We start from the raw sequence: 27400 nt of genomic DNA on the forward strand, positions 1-27400 counted from the left end.
ATGGTAAATTTGAAAGTTACGGGTTTAGGGGCTAGATTGTATAAAAGTTAAAATGTTGGGGAAAATTTGTAAATCGATAATGAAAGGGTTTAATTGCATAAAACTACTTGTTAGAATGCTGGAAATGTATTAATTGAGTTGTGACAAGCTTCGGCATGCTTTAATACCTTTTGTTAATGGTTGTGCATGGTCTTTTGGAATTAGAAAAGAAATGGTTGATTGATATGTTTTTAGATGGTTGAATTGGTATGTTTTGAATGTAGTACGAGTTTGTTGCTAACTTAACCATGTGATAGGTTTTAAGCTTATGCTTAACCTATTAGCATATGTATATGTCTTGAAATTAGTTGGTATATGCTTGTGTTAATAAGTGAATTTGATCACTTATGTATGTCTTGTGAAAAAGTATGGCTAAGAGGTAAGGTTTGGGAATGAAGTAACTAAATGGTGTATGTGTGATGTATGTTTTGGTCATGAACTTATAGTGTTCAAAGTAAATGAGTTGTGGTGTCTAATGAAGACACATTGGACAGGTTGATATTGAATGATTTTTTGACATGTTTTAGGTGACTTTGAATGTGATTTATGCAAGTGAAAGTAGCTATAGATTGTATGGCTTGGAGGATAAAAAAATGGTATTCGTAAGGGATTGTTTTAGGGGTTGTTAAGGGAGCACACGGACCGGGACGCGGGTTGTCAAACAGCTGTGTGCCAGACATAGGCACCTTACACAGTCGTGTGTCATTTTAACTTCAGCTGCAAGTTCCACACAGTTTGGCACACAGCCTGCGACATGACCTTGCGACCCAAGTCTATGAGTTACACAAGCGGCCACACGGGCTGGGACATGACCATGTGTCCCTATTTCGAATGTCTACATGGTCTGGGCCATGTCACATGGCTTGGCCACACGGTCGTGTAACCCCTATTTCTCAATTTTTCATGTTGTTCCAAAATTTTTTGATTTGTTTCAAATTGATCCCTGGTTGTTCTAAAATTTTTTTAGGGCCCCGAAGGCTTGGTTTAAGGACCAAATGTGTATTTTTTCCATGATTAGATTGAGTTATTAGTAATAAATTGGAAGTTGAATTATTTTTCTATTTTGAAGTTAAACGTTCTGTTTTGTACAGTAATTGCCCCGTAACCTTAGTCCAGCGACAGAAACGGGTTAGGAGTGTTACAGAAACATTCAAACATTTCAAAATATAGCAAAAAAATGGGGTGAGTTTGTGTGTATTGATGAGGAAACAAGGGGTTCTTTTACTAAAGGAAATATGCAAATTATTACAGATTCTCTTAATAGAATTAATGATATTATTGAGTTAAAAGTTGGTAGTGATAGTTATCTTATTAGAGTAATTGCGATGGTTCCAAGTTTGTATAAGCAAAGGTGTCGACACGATCCCATGGCATCAAGTCTTTGTTCCGAAGGAAAAAGAAAGTTGAGAAGGAGATTAAAAAAAGACATGGTAGACCGAGAAAATGACCTTTGAATTGTAATGCATCAGACATTGATCTTGAAAGAGGCTATTGGAATTAGGTAAGCTTCTTGGTTTAAGGGTTGATGGACATGATGCGATTGTTGAAAAAAATCGGTTTAGAAAAACAGTTTTCAGTCATAGTGGAAAACTAAAATTTTGAAAACCATGCTAATTTGTGATAATTATAGTAGTAAAATTTTTCCTGAAAAAGTACCAGTGCTTTGTGTGAGACAAATCCTAAACGTTTCTGACTTTCAACCGAAAAAACTTATTTATTATTCTCGTACCACGAATTGCTTCGAGTGTGGGCTCGAACAATCACGAACTAAACACAGAACCATAAACAATTTATTACTTTCAATAGGAAAGTAATTCTCTCTCAGTAGAAACCAGTAGAACTGTAATTCATAGAAAATAAAATTTATTTTTACGCTACTTTATGGCTAAATAAAAATATAGAAAACTTATATGAAACTTGTATAAATAGCTCTACAACCGCCATCTTTTTATAATGAGAGGTAGGAGAATCTGGTTGAATTAGTAAAACACAAATATTATATATTTAATATAAAATACTATTCTACTCTAAGTAGAATGGATATGAAGAGGGTTTTGGGCTTCTTCATTATTTGGTCCAATTATATGTGTTTCCTAGACTTTTAACCTAATACTTTATAATTTAATCCAACCTAACAAATATTTTCTATTTCTCAAAATAAATATTATTTATTTTATTTATTTAGATAAATCAATTTTTCAATTAAATTATTTTCTCAACCCAATTCTAATTCGTTAAAGTCATGACAACTTTACAAAGAAAAGAATCTATGAGGAAATATATTTAATTTTCATATTCAACAATTCATAATGACTAATTAATTTAATTCTATTTTCAAATTTAAATTATTTAACTAACTAAATAACAATTCAAAAACCTTAAATTATTTCTCAAATCATTTCTATACTTAGAGAGAAAACACATTCATTTGTGAATGTGACCCATTTCTCTAACTTCATTTCCATCAATTTCTGTTCATTTGGTTCTACATGCAATTTATTTCTGGTTTCAATGAACTAGCGGAGGGATGATTGGGCATATGTAATTAGAGCTCTATAGCATCATGACTAAGCTCTCACTAGTTACATATCATTACGAAAGCTACTCAATCAGTGCTCGTTCAATGAACTTGTCATAAGTATGCTACCTTTATAGGATATCCTTAATCTCATTCGGATAAATTTATTCTTCCAATATGATCTTATTTTATCTCATGGTAATCATTACATCTTCCTTCATGAAAAGTCAATTACTATCAATTAGTAATCAAGTCATTTATCACTAAGATAAATAACTCGTGGCAACGTTTACTTTTAATCTATCACATAATGCCGATAAGAGAATATCATTTACCTGTATTTGGGTTATGAATTCCATTATTGTGAATGATGCTACATACTACAGAAGTCGTATACTCAACGCACCAACTTTTGATTCCTTGTCTATTCGGACTCATACTTTTACTAATTCAAAGTATACAAGTCACGCATACATAGTCCATTATTCATTCAAAATTAAGGTATGTCACACTATGAACGTCACAATTGAGTAGATTCATAAACAAATCTAGGATCTATTCTACTTGGATTTTGTCCAATGTACTATCAGTCTAGTCAGTCACATCTATGTGTCTATCTTTTGGGAGTCATTCCCTTTGATGCTTAAGACAAAGCATCTCCCCCAATTGGACTTCATAGACAGCACATTAGTCTTTCAATAGGTTTGCTCATGTGTCTATCTTTTGTCTATCTAAGGGCATGTCTAGGTTCATCCACTTATACAAGTTGTTTTTCCATATTAGGACTTGAATATGTAATATCGCTTATCATTAGTTAAACATTAGATAACCAACGATCCAATGTTTGCTTCCATCTTTCTTTGCATGCAAAAACATTGAGGATAATATACAATAAGTATTAAAGTAATTAATGAATATTTTTATGAAACCAGTTTATTTAAAAAATACAAATGTACATAGACGAAAATACTACACTTAGGACACTAGATCCAACTGAGATAATTGAAGAACTTGTTCAAATCGAGGTAACAAGATTGAGTAATAGGTTCTGAATTTGCAATATATAGGAGTTTTCAATTGGGAAAAGGTATGTGTATGTTAGTCACGATTGTGAAGTTGTCAGATGTTCTTGTTTGATAAGGTGATTTTGGTATAGGTAAATTGTTTATATCATTTCCATTACTATGTGCTTTTGGTAGGGTGATTTTATGGGGATTTGTGCTTTCTTTTATTTTGTGTGGTTCTTTCCGTATGTTGTTGTGTGTTGCTTGACTTTGGAGGCTTCTTAAAGCTTTTTTGCTGGTGTTTATCTCCTATTGCTATTTTATTCGATTTTTACTGGTGAGTAGGCTACTTTGAGCATGATGGTGAATCATTTCAGTACAAATGAAGTTGTTTGGGGTGTGATTGTATTCCAAACTGTATGTTCGGTACATTTTGGGGTGGAAGTTTTGAGATATTAATTTTTGTTTTGATTAATCGTTGTATGGATATGTGTATTTTGGTTTTCTTTTCTATTGTTGTGGTGGAGTGTTCTTTGGTGTTACAATATTGGTATTTGAATTTGTAAGACTATGAAAGGCATTGATACATGCAACAGGATTGATAGAGTCATGTTCTTCAACAATCCATTTGAATCTTATACTATGGAGGATGATTTTTGAAAAGGACAGGAGAATGGCATGGAAGATGCTATTGGTTAAGCTAATGCTGAAAGATTTAGGCATTTCCTAAGTTAGTGGTGTAGCAAAGCAATGGTAGTTACTATCATGTGCAACGGGCCTGTGGTCAATTTGACTTACTCGTAATGATATTATATTCAGGGGTAGAGTGATTTTATTTGATGAGATTATGTTTCTAACCAAATTGTATTCCATGTAATGGGTAGAAGCAACTAACGAAGAATTGGTCAATAAGGATCGATAATTGAAAGATACGCTGAGTTCCTCTTATTTTTGGATTATATCAACAACCGTAGTAATTTTAAGTGGGTTCCTACAACATTGTGTTGCCTCAAATATAATGTCAATTAAGAATCTAAGAGGAATGCGAGAAAGGTAAGATATGGTGGAGTACTTAAAGATGATGAGGTAAGTTGGCAAATTTTTTGGGTCTAATGTATTCAATGGTGGCAATCTCTCAATGCAATAGACTGAGTTTGAGGCCTTGGAGGAATGGTAAAATCTTCAAAGAGGCTAATTGTTGGGCTAATGCTTTAACCAAAATCGGTATTAATCAATGTTCATTGCTAGTGGCATATATTTTGTTTTTTAGTGTTTTGTTATATGTTTTGTGAGCTTTTATTTGGTGATTCTGTCAGGGCAAACAATGCTGGTAGCCTAGTCTTATTGTGATATCAGCTATGTTATGTGCTTTTATTCGGTGTATCAACCAAGTTTTACATGTAAATAAATTTTGATTGAGCATAAAAAAAAATACCATATATAAGAGTTTTGGCTTGTTAAGATACAAAGTAGCTATAATCATATTCCTCCATAAGTAATCATTCAAAAAAAAAAACTTCAATTATCTTAATAAATGTTAAGATAAGGGTTAATATCTACAAAATATTCCAAAGTCAGTATGGTCTAATCTCCTCAAATAAGGGAATTTGGGTTGCATTGAAAGACTCTGATCCAATCATTTATGATTTGATTATGCACTATTGCACATCCTAGAATAGGCCATAAATAATTTCTAAATGTCACAAATGCAAAGCCTAACACGTTTTGAATCAAAAGATTGTTAACACAAATAAGACAAGTTTTGACTTAATCTAGCTATGCCTTAAGTTGCAACGGTTGTTGCTAGAAGCCAAAATCGTTTCTAACAAATATACTAATAATTACTTCTTTAGAGTAAATGTAATAATATGTTTAAGAAAAAAAATTCTATAATAATGACAATTTAGTAAAATATTTTTTTAGGTATCTTACATTCCATTAACCAAACACAAAAAACTTACATTCCAATCATATGACCAAACAGTGTACTGTACTTAACAGTCCCACTCCATAATCTTACATTCCAACAATCTTATTACCAAAGGTGATCTTATATTCCTTGAACCAAATACCCATTTAGCACATTACTGGATATGTTACATTACCCTTTTCTATTAATTTGGCTGGAATATAAGATTTTATTGTTTGATTGATGAAATGTAAGATTATCTAAAATATATTTTACTCAATTGTACTTATAAAGTTGCTTCTTTTTAACAAGTTTAGCTCCTTTACCATTAATATGAAATTTAAATATTAGGGGAGTAAAGGATAAATCTGATCAAATTTGTTTAAAAAAAGTCAAATTGTCATAAAATAAAATATTACATTACTTTACTTAAGATTACCTATATATTTCAAAATCTTGACCTGAAACCAAACGTTCCCTTATAATATTATAGTATGAGTATAGATAGATAAGATATATATAGAAAAGAAACACCAAATGTTGATAAACCCACATGCTGAGCCATGAATAGAGTAATGAAAGATTTTATATCAAGGGCAGTTTGGTTGGGGAGAATGGAATAGAACTATAATGTAATAGAGTTGTAATGAAATAGAGCTGTAATAGAATAGAGTTGTAATCAGTAATTCAGTTATTTGGTTGAATGGAATGGAATAGAGTTGTAATAGTATTCTTGTGTTTGGTTGAATGAAATAAATGTTGTAATAGCATAAAGAAAAAGACTTAAATGACCAAAATACCCTTAGTAGAATTCTTTTAGATAGATGATTATGTTTTTAAATTTTAATAAGATTATTATTAAATATAATTTAATAAAATAATAATAAATAATTTAATCATATTTTAACATAATTATTATTAAATACAATTTAATAAAATAATATATAATTTAATAACATTTTAATATTATTATTAAAATATGAATTAATAAAAATCATAATATATAATATTATAAAAATAATATATAACTACTTTATTATTTTAAACACATTTTTCTTTTATCTTTTATATAATAAAAATCAAGTTTATAATCTTCAATTGAGTTAATTGGAATATCCATCTACAACCATGGCTGAATCAACAGATTATCATCTTTATAAACATATCATTTATATTTTTATATAGTTAAATTAAAACACTTGTTCCTTATCAACAGATTATCATCTTGCACACCCTCCTTTCCTAGCATATCCTTTAAGTATTGAGCAGCAGCAGCCACCTCCTCAGGAGTGACTTTCCCGGCGTGATCCCTGTAAGCAAGAACATTTTTAATAAATCTGACTAAATAGCGCTTGCAGTAATTAATTTGCCAGTAACTGTGCTCTTGTGATGATTGATGTGAATAACAATACCAAAATTCCATTAATCCCATTTGATAACAGAACATAACATCATAATAACAAAACATCACACTGTTAGCACAGTAGCCAAGGACATAGCCAAGACACGAGAAAAGGAAACAATCCAAAAACAAAGTTTCACCTGTCAAGTACTCGCCAACGATCACCAATTTTGGCATCTACATCATCTATTTCCTTCTCAAGATTTTGGAGCATAGCATCAACCTAAGGAGTGACAAGAATGGTAAATACTTTTCTTTGAATCACATCTGATAAGAAAAGATAAACTGTCAGAAAAGGCTTGGTTCAAATAAGTCTTACTTTTTCAATAAGCACTGAAGAAACCTCATCACTATCAGACACTTCACCAGAATGGTCAGTTTCCTCTCTTGCAATCTATATGCCTTAATGGCATCTTTTTCACCATCTGTACCCTTTTTGTCTACCATGCTATTATAAAGTTCTATCTGCAAAATTGGCAAAATCCAACATCAGCAGAAAATAAAGGGATATAAACAGAAATAGAAAATTTACCATTTCTTTTATGATTTTTCCAAGTTAAAAGTTCCAAATAAAGACTAAATAAATTTTCTACTAACCTAGCAAAGTCACAACTAAAAAGTCAATGCTTAAAACATCTAGTCCAAAAGAATGAAAGAATGGCATTGCACTAATACTATGTTTTATCTATTACACTAGCTCAATTTGACTTTTGAAGAAAACTATTTAAAAATAATGCATTGACCTCATTCCCTTGTAGTTCTTTACAATAACCAAATAAAAAAATATCAAAGTTTATAACATACCTCCTTATTTACAAGACCAAGGAACTCTTCTCGCTCTCTGCTCATAGACTGCATATTAGGAACAAACTTAAGTCAAATCCACATTGCAAGTGGCAATGCTAGGAAGATAACAATAGAAGAATAGAATCAACAGATAACAGTCACAGAAAAAAATCTTCAAATAGTGTCCTTACAGATGCTGAAGTTAAAACAACCAATGCACAACTGATTTCACAAAGCTGATATCTTTTTTCTAACGCTCTTGCTATAGCCTGTTTTTGTGCTTCTCTAGCTGTTGGGACAGTCATCTCTTTCAATGCCACATCCTATTTTTTAGCCTTAGATTCCTTTATCCTTGCCAACTCTTCTTCTTCTTTCTCTTCCTCCTCCTACAAAGGTACCAATTTGAAACAACCAATGAAATTCAAAGAACTGCATAAGACCAGGAATATTGCTTTTGGGCTTTTTTTTTAAGCTAAGAAGAAAACTTCAAGACTAAATGCCTATATTTTAAGCTAAGATTATACTGAACTCCTTCACAGCAAGCAGGGTCAACTGAGCCCCATAGGAGGCAAAAAATAATAAGCAACTTATAATAGAGGAGACTATTCATATGAAAAATAATATAAAACATATTCCTTTTTCAACCTTGATCAGTTCTTCCTGCATATCAAGGTACTCTAGCTTCCTTCTTCTTTCCGAAACAAAATCTTTAGATGGTAGAGCTGTAAGGCCAACAGTATCCAGAACTTCATCAGGTAGAGAAGAAAGCATAGCCCGAATAGCATCTTCCGGCTTCAGCTTTCCTGATACAGTGAATGCCCTACAGGGGAAATAAAAAAAAATGCAGATTAAGATTAAATTAGGAAAAAAAATAATACTCAACTGTTGAACTTCAGTGCCAACAAAACATTGCAGAAAGACCACATAAAACACAACTCCTGTGATGCCTATGATTCCCCCTAAAGAGGAAAAATTCTTCCACGGGAATTCAGAATCAAAACTGAAATTCGAAAGATCAAAAGGTATTTCTCTAAATCTAATGAAAAAGAACAATCCAAAATCAACATTGAGAAACTAGAAAGAAAATAGAGGAAGAAAAGTAATGGGAAATTGGAACGATTAGAAAGAGGTACCCTTAGACATTCTTGAGGGTTTGATTAAACCTGGAGTCAAGGTTTTCTTTGTTACGCTGATCTTCTTCGCCATGGTTGCTGCTGTTGTTCTTTCAAACCTCTCTTCTTGCTCACTCCAAAGGTTCTACACAAGTATATTGGGAGAATGGTGAGGAGTTGGGAGTTTTAAGAGGATGTAAGATGAGTAGAAAAGGAAAGAAAAATAATTTTGTATATTACTGGAAGCGTTAAATAGCCATTCATTAGAGATGGCATTGAATTGCTATTCAGTGGTTTTGAGGAATCAGGCTGTAATGGCTATTCAATGGAATAGGTTTTACAGCCAACCAAACCGTTGAATAGTTTTACTATGTTGAATAAGGGAGGAATAGTTAAGCCATTCATGTGAACCAAACAAGGCCAAGTCTTCGATTAACATCCCGGCAACGTTATGCCTTCCCTAAACTCATCTTGTGTTCTCGACTCAGGCCAGGTCCTACAACAACAAAAAAAACTAAACCCAATTGAACTTGTTTTGCAATTTATTAGGCCTTAAGGACTGGGCCATCAATTGTTGGGATAGATGAGGTTCCGGAAAAATAGAAATGCCTTGGTTAACAGAGATTTCTCTATTTTGTTTTCGTTGGTGGTGAGGTGAGTAATGCTCTGTAGGGGTTTTAACAGGTGTGGGTTGTTGGTTTTTATTTACCTTCTGTTACCTTTTAGCTTTATAAAAAAAATGAAAAAAATTTGGGTTTCCCAAATTAAGCTGAATTCGTTTGAATTAAACAAATTTATGTCTACTGAGGTTGATTAAAAGTTAGTAATTCAATTATCAATTTTATTACTATAAACTGTAAAAAGGGATGGTGTAGAGGTGCTCATGGGCCGGGCCGGGCCCATAAAAAATTTCGGCCCGGGTCCTAGGCCCGAGCCCTGCCCGGCCCGAAATATGGGCCTAAGCTTTTGCCCAAGCCCGGCCCGGGAAAAAATCATAAGCCCGGGCCCGGCCCATATTTATTTTAAAAATTTTAAAAAATTAAAAAAAATATTTTCAAAATATTTTAAAATTAAAAAAAATTTTAAAAAGTATTTTAAAAATATTTTAAAATTAAAAAAATTAAAAAAATATTTTAAAAATATTTTAAAATTTAAAAAAAATTAAAAAAGTATGTAAAAAATATTTTAAAATTAAAAAATAAATATATTTATTAATTGGGCCGGGCCGGGCCGGGCCCGGGCCGAAAAAGTGGTGCCCGAGGCCTGGCCCGTTTTCTAAACGGGCCTCATTTTTTGCCTAAGCCCATATTTCGGGCCTATATTTTTACCCAAATCCTCCCATATTTCGGGCGGGCCGTCGGGCCGGGCCGGGCCGCCCGGCCCATGAGCACCTCTAGGATGGTGTATATGCTTTTATTCTTATGAAACTAATTTCACATATTAATTTATTACTGTTAACTTTTCTCGTTCAGCGTGTTTTATTGTGTATGATTTACAGAAAAGTAAACCAGCAAAACAAATTGGTTTTGGTAACATCATTGTTGAAAGTTACCTAAATGCACACACAAATAGAAACTAAAAACTGAAAAACTGTAGCCATCTAGACCAATGAATTGAGAAACTTACGGATATCAAAAGAAAAGGAAAAACTAATTTCCCACGTGAAAGAAAGGAGAAATTTGTCTTATAAAATGTGTGTGGAATCCATAATTGCATATCCATTGTCCAAACTCCAAATACCAAAGTGTGCATGTATTGTGAAATATTTGAGTTCAAATGGACAAAGTTTGGATCAAAGCTCAACAGGTGAACCCAGTGCAGGCACTATTTCATATAAGAGAAAAGGCATGTAGCTGGTCAAGGAGCTTGAAGGAGGAAGAATGCGGGAGTATACAAGGTAATGAGGTGGAGAGCGGGAGGCCTATCGCGTTGCAAGAAAGATTTAGATACACAGTGTACATAGCATGGAAGAAAGGGTTGAGGGGATATGGAGTTGCATTCCTGATAACGGACGACGGTGGGAAATACATGGCTCAGTATTGCAACACGGTGGAAACAGATGACAAAACGATGGTGAAGTTGTTTGTGGTGAGGGAGGCACTAAGGCAAGCTGCAAAAGCCAATATCAGGGTTGGGATTTGCATGGAGGAGGACAAGAGGATTGAGAGTGTCCTACAAAATGGCAAGGTGATGAGAGTGATGTGGAAGTACCATGATTTGGTGGAGGATATTAATAAACTCAGGCATATGGCTGGGATCATTGCTCGGGAAGACTGTGAGCAGGAAAGCTTACTCAGGGAAACAAAGCGGTGGGCTGTAACTTCATCCAGCATTAAATTCTATTATGTGTTTCCTTAATTATTAACACCCCCCATATTATGTATCTAATTCAAGCTTTTCCCGGTACCAAAAACAAAAGATAAACAGTAGTACGGAGTATCAAATGCCATATCCAAAGTATAAGTGAAACAGTACTACGTCAAATCGTTTTATAATTAAAGCTTGAAGCCGTAATCAGCAAGCTCTCGTAGCTCAGTTGGTTAGAGCACCCGTTTAGTAAGCGGGAGGTCTTGAGTTCGACTCTCAACGAGAGCAGAGTAGCAATATTCTACTTGTCCTGTCAATGCCTTTCATTTTTGACTGAAGTTTATTTGATTTTTTCCTTTTTTTGTTTCTTTTCAGAAAAAGATAATTTTGTAAGCATAAGACTTTAGTTTTTCATCTTTGGGATAAAATAACATTTGATCTTGAATTTATTGTTTCTTTTAACTTTTATTCTTTTTAGTATTCTTCATGTTTGTTTTACAGTCTGTTTGGGGTGTATGATTATCCCTATCAATAATATCATCTAGATTTGGTTTGTGAATTTGGATTCCATTAAAGTATGTTGATGTAACACTTTGATATTGTATCACATAATCACTTGAATTCAAAAAAATATTTTTATAATATTTTTATTTCTTTAGATTTTATATTTATTTAAAAATTATGTAATGACATAGCACAATCCGAAAGTGCCACATCATTATATCTTAGTAGAATTCAAATTCATTGACCAAATTGAAAAAAAGTTACCAAGTACTTTTGGTACAAACTAGATAATTTAAACAAAAAGGAAAAAAATAACACCAAGCGGTTAAGGCTAGAGGTGTTCATGGGTGGGTGTCGGCCCGACCCGACAACCCTTGAAATATGGGAGGTTCGGGTAAAAATATAGGCCGAAATATGGGTTTGGGCAAAAAATGAGGCCCATTTAAAAAGCGGGCAGACCTCTAGCACGACTTTTTGGCACAGGCTGCTGCCCTACCGAATATATAATAAAATATATTTTTATATTTTTAAATTTAAAATATTTTAAAATACTTTTTAAATTTTTTAAAAAATTGGTGTTTATTTTTAAAAAGCGATTGGTAGGGCCTAAGAAATTTTTCTCAGTAGGGCTGGACAAAATTCGAGCCCATATTTGAGCAGGTAGGGCCCAGCCTAGTATGCAGGCCGAAATTTTTTTACGGGCCCGGCCCGAACCCGACCCGGCCCGGCCCATGAACACCTGTAGTTAAGGCCAACAACTAAAAGATGTGTTAGCCCAACTCGACCTTCGAAGGTTTCCTACTCTCTATTTTTTTACATACTTGGAGCCTTCTTTTGGTGATGTCCTTCATTGAATTCCTTTGTTTTCTTCCCTAGTTCTTGTCAATCTTTCTAAGAGTCTTACGATTAAAAGTATAAATCTCAAAATTCACCCCCTTATCAATAGCCCTATCCTCAACAACCACATCTTTATGGTACTGACTATCCAACAGAGTATTTTATTGGACAATTGATCTTCAAGGTCTACTAATATCATGACCACTAGCCTCCCCTCCTCCCATCTTGTTATCTCCCATAATATCTATATGTGCCTTTGGTGTTTGACTCCGGCCTCTTTGTTTAGCATAGCTTACGGCCCTATCCTGTGAAATATTTGCACAGACAGTCTTTGATTTTCTCATACATTGCATATAACCCACTACCTTCTCCCTATTAGTATTCATTTGAACATTCCCTAAATTACCCACTTCTTGCTCAATAACCATTCCCTTATCTCGTAACACCAAATCTACTACGTCCTCCATATTATCCTCTAAAATATTCTTATCCATATCGTTAAGGATATCAAACCATGATTTTGTAGGAGTTTCCTTCTCTTTCACGATCTTCTTTCCTTTCCTAGACTTATTATTCTACTTCAGTGGTACTCTCCATCGACTTATCGCTACATGTAATGCCCATATGTCGAGCTTCGAACTAGCAGCCATCACAACCATACTCGTAGCAGCTTTTGCACCATTGGTTTCTGGGATAGTAGTTTTCACCCTACTACATGATTCCTTACTGTTTCCATAACAATCACATTCGTGGAAAATGAGGGGCAACCCCTCATACTTGACAGGTTAATTAGCCATAACAAAGACCACATAGGGGAAAAAGACTTCTCTAAATCAACAACCATAGCGATCCAAGCAAACCTCCCCCTCTTTTTCGGCAGTGGTATTATAGTTAACTTTGACCACCCACCATAATACTTCTGCAATCACTCGTATCAGGAACTTAGCATAATACTAGTATGGAGACCCTAGTAATCTTATCCATACCACTACCTTTTACCTATAACCCTCCTTAGTAGAGAGAGGGTATCTCTAAATTCCTTAAATTTCCCCTAGAACTTAGTATTGTTATTTGTGATGATCAGTTGTGGTGTAACAGCCCGATTTTAACCCTAATCAGACACAGTAGTTTCGGGACCACAAATTCAAGTCAAAAAAATATTTAAATATTATTTTCTGTGTTTATTATGTGTGAATTTGATTGTGTGAAATTTTCGTGTTTTAATTTTGTTGTTTGAGTGACCGATTAAAGAAAATGGCTTAATCGTGTAAAATGAAAATTTAGGGGTTAAATCTAAAAATACCTAATTGTTGTTGTCTTTATAAAGTGGAGGATTTAAGATGCAATAAGGCCGATATATAGTTAGTTGGTGGCAAAGGACAAGTATAACCTTATATATGTGTGTGTGTTTATTTATTTACATAAAGGTTAATTAGGTAAATTAACTATTAAAGTTAATTTATGTTAAATATAGCAAAAATTAAGCCATGTTCTTCATCTTTTGACCGAAACTAAGAAAGAAATAGAAACGCTTTAAGCTTTGGTATTTTCGGCACATGTAAAGCTTGATTAAGGTATGGATTTTGTTCGGTTTTTTATTATTTTTACGTTTTTGAGATAGTTGCTTCGAATACTTCAAAACTCATGTCTTAATTTAGTGAATTGATGATAATTTTGAAATGTGTCATTGATGAATGATTGAGTTTTATGATGTTAGTTGATGAAAAATGAAATATATGTGTTAGATTAACATGTTCTGTTTTAAAATTTTTGGCGAATTTGAGTAATTAGGCTAAATTGTGAAAATAAATTTTTGAGGGACTAAAATGTGAAATAAATGAAATGTGTGGGATTGTATGAAGACTATGAATATTCGGCCCTAGCATGATGTGTGCAAATTTTGTGTATTTTGCGTTTTATGCAATAGGGACTAAATTGCAAAAAGTGTAAAATGTTAGGGTAAAATAGTAATTTTCCCATTTATGTTTTTTTGGATTAAATGGAATGAATGTGTGATTAAATTAGTTAAATTTGAATTTATTTAGATAAAGAACGAAAGAAAACGTTATTAGATCAGGGGAAATTGAAAGTTATCGAATAGTCGATTATATCGTCCGACAACATCCGAGGTAAGTCTGCAAGCATATAAATGTTGTTAAATTTTACTATATATATAGATTACATGATAAATGAAATTGTATGAATTTTAATTGGTGTTGGTCGAATGAGATTTGAGCAAGAGAAATGTATTTTGAGTTCGATCTGATCAGGTTTCAGTATCCGAAAGCCCCCCCGTACAAACCCTAGGAATAGATAGGATACTTATGTCATGACATAGGATTTCTGATATGTGTTTTCGTGTAAGACCACGTCTGGGACGTTGGCATCGACTTGTGTTTACGTATAAGATCCTGTCTGGGACAGTGGCATCGATCTGTGATCACATGTAAGACCATGTATGAGACATTGACATTGTACGAGCTTTCTAACTATCCGCACATCCTTTTTAATTTTGAATGGTTCAATGGGTAATGTTAAATAAAGACCGAATGTGAAAACAAATTAGAAGGTTCAGGTATGTATTTATACCATGTTATGAAATTAAGGTAAGTTGTATATTGAATTAATGATTCAAGATTAATTAATATACGCATGATATGTAAGTATGTTTATACTTATAAGTGATTTGGTTTATAAAAGCAAATGTGATATAAAATATTTGGTCTGTTATTATAATTATAATTTATGAAATGATGAATATACATGTATTTGAGTATTTATGCTTCCAACTTTATAAAGCTAAATGCTTATTTATATTTGATTTAGTTGGTTTGACAAACTGGCTTGAGATTAATGTTAATATGAGTAATATTTGCTTATGACTTACTAAGCTACAAAATCTTACTGTGTGTATATTTATTCTTCGTTTTATAGATTTTGGAAGTGGTTACGAGTTCGGGGATCGTCAGCAAGACTTATCACACTATCGACAGTTTTCTTCGGTACTTTATTAAGTTGATTTTGAGTATATGGCATGTATAGCATAGTTGGAATGTTGATTTTGGATCTAGTACTTGTAAATGTAATTAATAGCCAAGCGAAAATGACTTATCTTCTTTTGATCGAGTTTGGTGTCTATGCATATGGTCTTAATGGTTATTAAAATGGAGTTTATATTTATGCATATTTGATTATGGTATAAGCTTGTGATAGGTAAATAAGGTGTTGTATATAGTTTGGGCATATTAAATTCGGTTAAGTGATTAGTATATGTATAATTGTTATGCATTGGGTGATGGATTGATTTGGTTATGGGATGAATTAAATACCGAATGTATATTTATATATATTGATTGATGCTAAATGAAATGTATGTGTGGATAGGTATTAGCAAGTATATCATACTTGTATGGTGTGATTTGGTTTTGGTATTATATAGATTTGGTTCTGGTTTATAAGTATAGAGCTATGTTTAATCCTTAAGCCTTTGATAAATTAGTTTGAAATGATATTGTTAATTATGTATATTCACTCTGGTATGAGTTTTATATATATATGCATATTGAATTCAGTTTTAAGAATTTAGCCTTAGCTTGTTTTATATGTAATATAATTACTTTATTTATGTTTGTATGTATAATCTTGGTTAATGTAAGTTTATGTTTAACTTGTTTAATATGTTTTAACAAAGTGAGTGATGAATTAAGTTATGAGTATAGTAAGTATAAGTCTTACATGGAAATTTGAACGTGTTAAGTCATTAGCTAAATTATTTGATTGGTAATAGATGGTATATATATATATATATATATATATATGTACATAATAGCCAAGCTCCATTCGGCTAGGTTTATGTTTGAATATATATATATATTCGGCCTTATAGGTAGTTACCAAATTCGGCTATTATGTGCTTGTGTATTTGGTTAGGTGAACTATTAAATTGTTAAATTTATGACTTGGCTATGTAGCATATTCGGTTATAGTATTTGATTAAAATAGGTTCGGTTATATTATTATAATGTGGTAAGGATTAAATAATTTATGTGCAATGACCGAATATGCTTATGTTAACTATATAGAGATTGTGAAATATGGATGGTTGAATATGTCTAGGTTATTTGAGTTTGATTGAAATGGTAAAATGTACACTTTTAGTTTGCTTGAATGGTTAGTCTATGTACTTGAATTAATTATTAAGCATGCAAATTTGGTATACTTGATTTGTTTCATTTTGTTTATGCTATATAAAAATATATATTTATATACAGTGCATTACTCAGTTTTGTATTATTAAAAAAAAAGAGTTCATATGTTAACTAAGATTTAAAATAAGCTTTGCGTCCGGTAATGCCTCGTAACCCCAATCCGGAGACGGATACGGATTAGGTGTGTTACATGTGGGATCCCATATTGGTAGATAATAGTCTTCCATATGAAGTTCTCCATTTATTTCTATATGATGGTGGCCAAAGCTTTTGCTTCCATCTATTTGGTGAAGTACTCAATTGTAGCAATGATGAATTTTTTTTTTGCACCACGGTTGGTAGGAAGGGCCTAATAATATCTAATCCCCAAGTTGAGAAAGGCCAAGAACTAGAAATAATTTGCAAGGGTTCGACTAGCTGCTGAGGAACAAGCGAGAGAACTTCTAACAAGGCTCACATTTCAGCAAGAAGGATGACACATCTTTTTAATGGGTGTGCCAATAGTATACTTGTTGGAGGATCTTTCGAGCAATGGTTTTGGTGCCAAGATGGACAAATTCTTTCGCACAATTCTCGCGTCACATACTCAGCTTTAGAAGGACCCAAACATCTCAAAAGTAGTTGTAGACATCCTTTTTTATTCAAGACCCCATTAATGAGTAAATAACGAGAGGCCAAGCAATGAAGCCTATCACGCTCTTTGGGATCGAAAGGAGTGTTACATAAGATAAGAAGCTAACCAGGGGAGTCATCTAGGTATCTTCAGAGTCAATGCTAAAATCCTAGCCCACCGTCTTAACTAGGGCGTTCATTATGCTTAAGTAAAATTTTGCCCACTACACAATCTCAACAATGGAAACTAATCTAGATAGGAAATCAACTTGGATCTCCAGATTCTTCTTTAATAAGCTCATTACTAAGGAGTAATATTTGGATAATGTGGGCTCTTTAACCTCGTAATCTCCATGGATGTAATGACCCAAAAATTCACGGGCATTAGAAAAGTATATTATCGGCCTCCGTCTTAGTAAATTGAGTTTGAAAATAATTATTAGAAATATTTACTAGACTAGTTGTGTGTTTAATTAGGTTTTAGATAGGTGAATTTAGCTTAATTAAGAGTAATTAGTAAAAATGATTAAATTATAATAGAAGTGAAAGTTTAATTATAGATTAAAATAAAATAAGAGGGACTAAATAGGTAAATAAGCCAATGGCTTAAGTTTAGGCGGCAATAGATGGAAAACTCTTAGATTATTTCTTGATTTATATTATAAAAATATTATTAAATTAAAATATTATAAATTATATTAATTAAAATTAAGATAATATATTATAGGAAACAAATAAGATAAAGACAATTGTGTGGTGATAAAATAATACATGTGTAAAATATATAAAACACACTTGTAATAAAATAAAACATTTTCTTATAATTTAAGTAAAAGATATTTGTGAATAAAATATTATTATATGATTATAATAATATATTATTATTATTAACTAATGCATAAAAGAAAACAAATGAAATAAAAGAATAGAAAAGAGAAACAGATAACAGACGAAAAAGAAAGAAAGGAGAGGGAAAGAAAAATAAAAGGAAAACTAGGGATTTGAAGCTTGAAGTTTAATAGGTAAGCTAAATCAAGTCATTTTCTCATAAATTTGATGTTTTTGGAATCCTAGAGTGAAATACTCTTGGATTTAAGTTAAAAATTTGAAAGTTAATAGATTTTTAGTAGGGTTTATGTTGAATAAATGATGGAATTGAGGGTTTATTTGATGGAGTTTCTAGTTAGAGTTGATAAAAGGATTAAATTGTGAACTAAACTATAAGTTTTGAATTTTAGGGATTAAATTGAAATAAATTCGAAATTATGAAAATCTGATAAAAATTAGATAGTTAAATGTGAGTTTGGTAGGAAATTAAGTAGTAAAAGGTATGGATTGAGAAAGAAAAATATATAGGTTAGTTAGGATTAAATTAGAATTAAAGTAAAAGTTGGATAAAAATTTCAGCAATTAAATTGTTTTGTGCTAATGATTGTGAATTATTTTAATTGTACGTAGCTAATATCGAGCCTGAAGCATCGGCCCAAAAAGGAAAAGAAAAGATCGTCGAGGATTAAATCCGAAGAGAATTCCGGTTTGTATTACTATAATTCAAATTATTTATTATTTGATGTTAAATTTAAATTATGTGTATGGTAAGCATATAATAAGGTAAGTAACTTTATTGAATTGAATTTGGAAAAATTAAATTGAATAAGGAAAATATGTGTTGGTATTGAACTGTCTTTTAATTAGTAAATGGAAAAGGTATAATTGATATTGAAAATGAATTCTTGAAATAAAAGTGAAAATTAGATTGTGAAATTTATATACCCTATTAACTAGTCGGGCCGAGTCGGGTATAATTCGCATGCCATAGGATTTAGAAGAGTACGGGATTTATCGGCTTTGCCGATCAGGCACTTTATGTGTCGTATCTCATGCACATTATGTGTCGTATCAGGCACCTCGTGTGTCGTTACAGGCACTTATGTGTCGTATACTGATCAGGTACTATGTACCGTTTTAGACACAATGTGCCGTATTGGTGTGTTTGGGTTGAAATCCGTGTATCCGTGTTTGGGTTGGAATCCGTGTATCCGTCAAAGTCCAGATTGTTAATAGGGTGAATAATTGAAATGAGAAAATCAAATGAATTTGATCGATAGCCGTATTGAATATGAGAAAATTTAAAATTATGATAGGTGATTGAGATTGAAGAATAGCTTAATATTGTATTGTTATTGTCAAATAATGAAAATCTATGAATAAATTGATATTTAAGAAATTGGAGAGTTACATGCTTGGTAATTATAATTCTTTATTTCTATTATAATTTGAATTATGGTAATACCACTGAGTATACAATACTCAGCGTACAGTTGTTTCAGTGCGCAGGTTGAAAATGGGTCAGAGTCTCGGTTCAGCATCCAGGACAATCCCGACTCCTGCATAGAGATTTTGGTGATGTTTTCTTCCTTAAATGAAAGTGGCATGTATATAAGAATTATGATGATTATTTTGGTATGTTATTTAGTTTTGTTGTAAAGTAAGATATTATGTGTTTTGATGATTATATTAGTAAAATGGTAGGAGTCCTTTATGGCATTGGTATCAAATTGAAATGGCTTGATTAGTTTTATGTGTTAATTAGAAATGATAATAGGATTTTTATTAATTAAGTTGTTATGTCAATATGTCAAGTAAGATTTAAGTATATAAATGCCTTGGTTGAAATACTGGAATTGGGTTGCTTATGTTTTGAAATTTTGCAGGGGGTTTTATGTAAGAATAAGCAGAAATGCTGCCGAAATTTTTATAAAAAAAATGAATGGAGTCAATTAGTGAAATTTATATGTATTTATGAATTATTTTAATATGTTGGTTATTTATTTAAGAATTATTTGTAAATTGTTTGATATGTCTGGTAATGCCTCGTAACCCTATTCCGGCGACAGTTTGGGGTTGGGGGTGTTACAATAGATCTATTTGGCTACTTACTAGGAATTCATGTGAGTCTTGAACCTTAATTTTTTAGCCAATTCTAACCTGACAACGAGTGATTCACATTTCGTGGCATTATTAAAATGGAAAAGGTAAACAAGAGACCATACTACCATTCATTACCTTCAGGAATAGTCAGCAATATACCTACTCTAAAATTGTTCTTCAATGAACCATCGACGTGCAAGGCATAAATTTAATTATTAGCGGGAGGGTGACCACCTCCGGATGTACCAACATCCAGAGTAGAAATCCTACATAAAATATATGAAAGGCGATATCCGGAAGTATACGGGTAATGTTTTAGGGCTAGGTCACTTCACAATTCCCCCAAAAAATCTCTTTATTTTCTCTTTTCCATGGTACAAAACTTACTCTGCACATTTAATTTTCCTGAACCATCAATACTATCTCATAAAAATAATTGTGAGGTTGGGTCGTATGATACCCGTTAGCCCATTGGGAATTTGTTTCCCAAATATTTGGGCCTATAACCTTTTCACTTTCCCTCCAAATTTCCATCACACCAAAGTCAGGCCATAATTACTGGCCTCTCATCACTCACGTCATACCTCATTTACTCCTTACTTTGTTGTCACTTTATTTTACCTTAACCTCTTCAATTCTTTTACAGTTACCCTAAATTTTCTCTCTCCATGCTTATTTGTGCTTTCTTCAAACACTGTAAATTTTCTTTTTCCTTTTTTACATAGACTTTTACCTTAACTTTCCACAATGGCTAGACGATCTACCCTTATATCATCTACTATGCCACCTCGCTCTTTCTTTAACGCTGCGATAGAAGAGCGATACTAGAACAACATCTCCAAGCGACCCTTTTGTTTGGAAAAAGGATTTCTTTTTAAAGACGAGCCTTTCATGGGATACAATGCTTCCATTTCTTTTATCGTCAAGCAAAATGGATGGCAAATTTTTTGTTTGCATCCAACGGATGTGCTGACCAAGATTGTTCGTGAGTTCTATGCTCACCTTACTTCCCCAAATGTTGTTTTTATATATGTTCAAGGAGTTCGATCTTATTTGATGAGGACACAATTAATGCTTAGTGTGGTCTTTCTGATATCCAATGCGAGCATATCGAGTTTGATGTAACCGTCATTGTTGATGGGTTAACTTAGGTTCTTCAAGACTTATGTGCGACGAGAACTAAATGGACGATGTCGAGGCAAGATTATTACACCGTGGAAAGGGCATCTTTGAAGCCCAAGTGCAAGGTGTGGTGTCTTACTCCTTTCTACCCATAACTCAATAGTTTCTAAGGAGCGGATGTTGCTGCTTCATTCCATCATACATGGTAGGAAAATTAATGTGGGTAAGATTATATTCAATAAAGTACACCGGTGTGCACAAAAGAATATCGAAAGTGTGAACTTTCCTTCTTTAATCATCGCATTTTACCAGCGTGATAATGTCTCAGTCCAAGCTAATGATGATGTCGTCCCAAATAAAAGGGCCATTACAAGGTTGATTATTGCAAAGATTTCTGGGGAGGATTTGCTATGACAACAACCTCCTGGTTCAGCCTCAACATCCTCTACGCCAACATTTGCCACTGCAACCACCTCCACTTCTGACAGTTTATTTGAGCACAAGTGCTCAATTCATTGGCAAAGTTGTAGAAGCAAACTAATTTTTTCAAGACTCAACAACTTTAGGTTGCTGCGAATTTGGAAAATGCGTGGGACAAATTGGCTCTTTACTTGGCCTATGTGGAGATGAGGGACACTACTCTGAAAAGGTCCCTTCAAAAGAATTTTACTAAGCCAATGTTTGTTTTTCCTAACTTTCTTAAGGAATCGCAGGCAACTGTAGCAGAAGAGGTTGGTGAAGCCCAGCCAATTGAAACAAACCCTGTTCCCACAGACCTTGCTACTGCTAAGAAAGAAAACAAAGAACCAAAAAAAGAAATAGAGAAAACGGAATCAATCAGTATTACGACTAATTGTGAGGAAGAAGAGGATTATTGATGAAATCATCAAATCCAATGATGAACAAGAAGATGTGTCACTCCAATCATTGAAAAGGAAAATGCGTTACAACACGTAAATCCATCCACAGAAAAGAATGAAATAACCATACTAAACTCCAAGCCAGGGAAGTTTTATTCATTTCTTTGCATAATGCTTTCCATTTGTTTTACCATGACTTTTTTGTACATATATCTTCTTGCATGCATGTTTCATGCCTGTACATGCATTGAGGACAATGCACCATTTAGGTTTGGGGGTGTATTGAGCATTTAGGGTGCATTTTCTATTTAGTAAACACTTTGTTTATATTTAGTAAGCATGTTCATTTTAGTGAATTTTGTTTTTCCACATAACTGACAATGACTATTTCGACTATGATGAGTACAACTTTTACTTGTGATGTTCAATGATGAGCTTAAATTCTTTAATAAATCTAGAACATGTGACAGTAGATTAGGTAAATTTAGCTTAGGTGAGGTTACTTGAAAATTAACTCCTAAACATGAGATGTCCTAACCTCATTTAATTTTGGACTATATCAAGTGTCTTTTAATGAACTTAAGGACTTTTAAAGCTAAACTTAGTCAAATTGCCAACGCAATACTTAAATAAAGAACAGTAGGCACTCAAATACTTAGAATTGCCAAGTAAGTCAGCAGTACTTTGTTTGCGCCATCGTGTTGTTAGCTAGAAAAGCAAGTTTAAGCAAAAGTGTGTAATAAAGTAAAGAAAATTGGAGGCACTCCATTGTAGCAACAGGCTGAGTAACTAATGAGGTAATTTTTTACTCTATCCATCTTTTAAGTTAAAATCTTTAGCCTCATGAGTGATTTTTATGCAAATTATGACATGGTTGAGTACTCGGTTATTTAGTGTATGCTCTATTTTGATTCTCAAGTCAAAGAATTGTGTGACATGCTAAAACCCCTGTTTCAAGAAAAAAGGAAAAAAAATAAATGTCATTACAAAGCACATTGAGTTTAGTTAAAAGATAAACTAAGTAAATTAGGAGATACTTGCTATAGTGCAAGTTGCATGAGTACTTAGGGTAATATTTTTTGCACCGCCTTTGTTGAATAACTTATAAAACTTGATCAAATTTTTAGACATAAAAAATTGTTGAGAACTGAAGTATAGGATGCTCTTTTGATGGTCTAACAGTACAAAGGTGATTATGTTACTGTGGCAATTTGTACATTCATGCATGCATATCTCACTTGAGGACAAGCAATAAATCAGGTTTGGGGGTGTGATAACTATTGAGAAGAGCTATATTTTATGCCTTTAGACTTGATTAATTGCTTGTACTTAGGTGAGTTTAGTTGCACTTTAGGATTTTCCATTAGTGTTTAGGAAATTACATTGAGGAGCTTGGACTGTGCTTAAATCTTATTATATGTTACTTTGTTGTTTGCGGGAAGGATTTGTTTGTTGATTGAGTGGCAGGTGCAAAAAGAGGAAAAATGAATAAATGATTGAAGGTATGTTGCGGCTAGAGGTTAGACAGTTAGCCAACACGAATATTGTGGAAATTCCAGGAAGATGCCCAGTTAACACTTAAGCGTTATTATCCCTGTTGTACGTGTACAAGAAAAATTAGCCCAAAAAATAGGAAAAAATCATGGGATCATGGGATCATGAGATCATGAGATCATGGGATCATGAGATCATGAGATCATGGGATCATGGGATCATGGGCCTACTCTAAGGGAGAGATATAAAACCCAAAAAGAAAAACTGAAAAAGAGGTAGACAGTCAGAGAGACAATTTGAAAGAGAAATCCCTTAGACGAAAATAGAGGGTAGCAGTGGCGACAAGGGCAGAGACTCAAAGGGGAGAACGAATGCAGTCCCTCTTGGTCACCGGAAGACATTTTATAGCCGAAATTGTAGGTTGGACAGGCGAAAGCTATCTTCCTGAGTTCTACCTTTAATTCTTTATTTTCTATTCTGTAACCTGATTTGAGGAAACAATGTTAAATGTTATTTTGAATCTGAATTTTATTCACCAACCCATAAGCTAGATCTCATAAGGTTGAGATTGTTTGATGAAACTTGTATTTCCTTTATTGGCCACAGCTTAGATCAATGTTGATTTACTGTTTCATTCAATGGTATTTATGAATAGCATGTGCGTAATCTCTAGACATAGGTGAATATGCAGTAGGTTTATAAAATTAATGAAATTCTAACAAGGTTAGGTTAGTTAGATCGAAATTGAATGATATGAGCGAGTACTCGAAAGAATACTCGTAGCAGACTTTAGACATAAAGCAACATTCTGTATGGAAAGAAAAAGAACAGTAGTAGGAACCAAACTCAAAGCCTATAGACATATAGTGCCTTATGTGAGGTAACTCAAGGCCTAGCTCTTGAAAGAAGCCTACCACAGTAGAACTATTACTAGCAATAGAATAAGATTGAACTTGCCGAGGCATTATTGGTTAATGAGGGTAGATTCTTAGTAATCCCAGCCTTAAGATTCAACTTCATAGATCTTTTAATCTTTGTTGTAGCATATCTATTTTCACATCCTTAGTTCTTGCTTGTTTACATATAATTCACATAATCATTCTCCTAATTGCCATTGCATACTTACTCTTTTCTTGCCTTAGTATTTTCATTTATTTGTTATAATTCACATAGTGCACACATTAGTATTCCTAATTACCTCTGCATTCGTATTATTGTTTTTGCCATAGCATTAAACACACTTCTTTATAATAACTTGACCAATTTATACCTAACCGATCCCTGTGGAGACGATCTCACTTATCATTTTATTACTTGATCCGATGTGTACACTTGCATAATTCGCTTAGCATATCCACATGCGATAGCTATCGGTTGGCTTGCTATTCAAGTGTTCTTTTGGCTTGCCATGTGTCCTCATACGGATGGGGGTATAACAAAACTATTTTAAAATTTACAATGGCTTATTATGTAAAATTATAAGTTAAATTATTGAATATAAACAAATTGGAAAGATTTATTATGAAAATATAACTTGCAAAACACTATTAAAAATTATATAAAAATAGAGAGATTTATGTTGAAATTTTTCTTTTCACAAATGCTTTCTTTCTTTTCTTCTCACATGTCAAATTTTTATAGTTTGAACACATTCAAAACTTAAAAAACATGTAACATATATAAATCTGTGTGTGTGCATGCAATTTTTATTAACTTTATTAGCTCATATAGCTATGAAGAATTATATATCACTAGTTGCAACAACAAAATTGAAAAAGCGGAGGCTGACAGGCGCCTCCACTAAAACCAATTCTACGGCAAAACCCATCACAATCAGCAATTTCTTCACATTTTCCTTGGCAAATTGGTGCCGCTTCCCCTTCAAATTTTAACCATAAAAATACATCAGTCCTCAAGTTAAATTACAAGTAAAAAATTGAAAGAAAACCTGAAGATTACTATAAAACTGATCAAGAGAATTCTTTTATTTATTTTATTTTTATTTTTAAATTCAATTTGTACATACCAATAAGTGAAAAGAAGAGAAGGATTGCTGTTAGCATGATCACAATTCTCGCAAGCCAAGAGAGGTAGCAAGCAACCATTTTCTGACCTTTTTTCTTTTTGAGAGAAAGGGCTTTGGCAGAAAATTATTAGTATGTGTAACAATAGCAATTTGGTGTAAATATATACAGCGATGTGCGCATGTGTAAAGTGGGGGAAAAGTTATTAATGCATATCAGCATATATCCAGATATTGGCAATTTTTGTATATAAATTAAAATTTATAGGATTCTATTGCCATTTTAGTTTAACCACCTTCCATACAAGCCAATACCACAATTCTTTATTTCCTAATATGCAATTCTCCAAATCTGATTTAAGATGTAGTATATTAAATTTTAGAGGATTCTATTGTTATTTTAGTTTAAAGAAGAGATTTGCTTGTATACAATTTATATTTGTTTAATCCAACTGTGTTATTTATGATCTATTTGTAAATTATCCAAAAAAATAAAGTAATTTAAAATTTTCTAATTTTTATTTAATGAATATGATAAAATATTAAATTAATTCAAACTGATGGTGTGTGAATGTATTCGCCTGATACTCAATTTGTTATACTATCAATTAGTTTTTTCACTTGCGATTGATGTACAAGATTGTTTTATTTTCAAAACACATTGAACTAAAAACTTAAATATATACAGTACTAAATGAGTTTGCCGAATTGGCACGTTTTTATCTGTCCTTTATGTGGCACGGTTCTAGTCTTTGAATCTGATTGTGACTCTTCCATCCGTGTTTGCTTTTGGGTTTCATCGTCGGCGTGCTGAGTAAAGTTGATCGGTAGGGAGATTCTGGGGTTTTTTTGTTCTAATGGAGAATGATTTGGCAGGGCTTAGTATTAACGAAGGAGAGGAAGAGGCTTGGCAATTTCAAGATGGGTCTGATATGCAACCAGAATTGTTTGATTTATGTTTGGTGGGCTGTTTTCTAACGACTAGTGTGGTACATTTTTCGACAATGCGAAACATGACTAATATTTGGCATCCCTTGGGTGGTGTATAGATCTCAGATCTGGGCGAAATGGGGTATCTGTTTAGGTTCTACAATAGGGTGGACATTGATAGGGTGGTAAAGGGTGCGTCATGGACGTTTAATAATCATTTATTGGTATTTCATCAGCTTGAAAATAATGAAGATCCTATGCAAATTCCATTGATCTTTTCATGGTTTTAGGTCCAAATTCATGATCTCCCTCTAAGGTTTTTTTCCCGAAATGGTGACAAAACAGTTTTGCAATTTTATTTGGGTATTGGGGGAGTACGATTCAAAACAGATTTCTTTGAGTTTTAAACAGTGCTTACGAATCAAGGTAAGAATTGATGTGATGCTTCCATTGAAACGCATAAAAAAAATTCAAATCTTGCTATCTAGTTTTATCTATGCAAGATTTCAGTATGAAAAACTCACGTTATTTTGCTTCATTTGTGGATGTCTTGGTCATGGAGACAATTTCTATGAAGCAGCTTAGTTTGGGATCGTAGTGATATACATACAGTGGAGTGACCAGAGGTAGAGTCTCAAGGTTCAAGTCGAGTTGTAAATAAAATTTAAAATAGAATTTTCAAATTTCAAGTTGAGTAATGAATCCATTCTAATGGGATGGCTGTTGAAATGTTATTTTATAGGTCTTAACCTTGTAGTAAATTCCTTAAGCTGAATAATTTATTCATCTATGTTATAAACGT

At 32.9% G+C, this 27400-nt stretch overlaps 1 protein-coding gene and 1 non-coding gene across 3 annotated transcripts; one reads left to right on the forward strand and one right to left on the reverse strand.

The window, feature by feature from the left end:
• Positions 1 to 6603: 6603 nt before the first annotated feature.
• Positions 6604 to 9283, reverse strand: LOC105762929 (uncharacterized). 2 transcript variants are annotated; one of them, XR_008191832.1, is made up of 8 exons: positions 9011 to 9283; positions 8792 to 8915; positions 8304 to 8478; positions 7850 to 8044; positions 7677 to 7724; positions 7192 to 7337; positions 7013 to 7095; positions 6604 to 6780 (listed from the first exon to the last, which is right to left on the reverse strand). XR_008191832.1 is itself a non-coding variant. In XM_052624960.1 (7 exons), exons 3-6 carry the CDS (start codon positions 7961 to 7963, stop codon positions 7059 to 7061), a joined length of 345 nt encoding a protein of 114 aa, XP_052480920.1. In that variant the 5' UTR covers positions 7964 to 8044; positions 8304 to 8478; positions 8792 to 9278; the 3' UTR covers positions 6604 to 6780; positions 7013 to 7058. The 2 variants fall into 2 exon arrangements, 1 of the variants encoding a protein (XP_052480920.1); XM_052624960.1 differs by having other exon boundaries at positions 8792 to 9278.
• Positions 9284 to 11291: 2008 nt separating this feature from the next.
• On the forward strand, positions 11292 to 11365 carry TRNAT-AGU (transfer RNA threonine (anticodon AGU)). Its single transcript has one exon. It is a non-coding gene; the product is annotated as a tRNA-Thr (tRNA).
• The last annotated feature ends 16035 nt before the right edge of the window (positions 11366 to 27400 follow it).

This window comes from Gossypium raimondii, chromosome 12 (genome assembly GCF_025698545.1).
Source record: "Gossypium raimondii isolate GPD5lz chromosome 12, ASM2569854v1, whole genome shotgun sequence".
Taxonomy (NCBI): Eukaryota; Viridiplantae; Streptophyta; class Magnoliopsida; order Malvales; family Malvaceae; genus Gossypium; species Gossypium raimondii.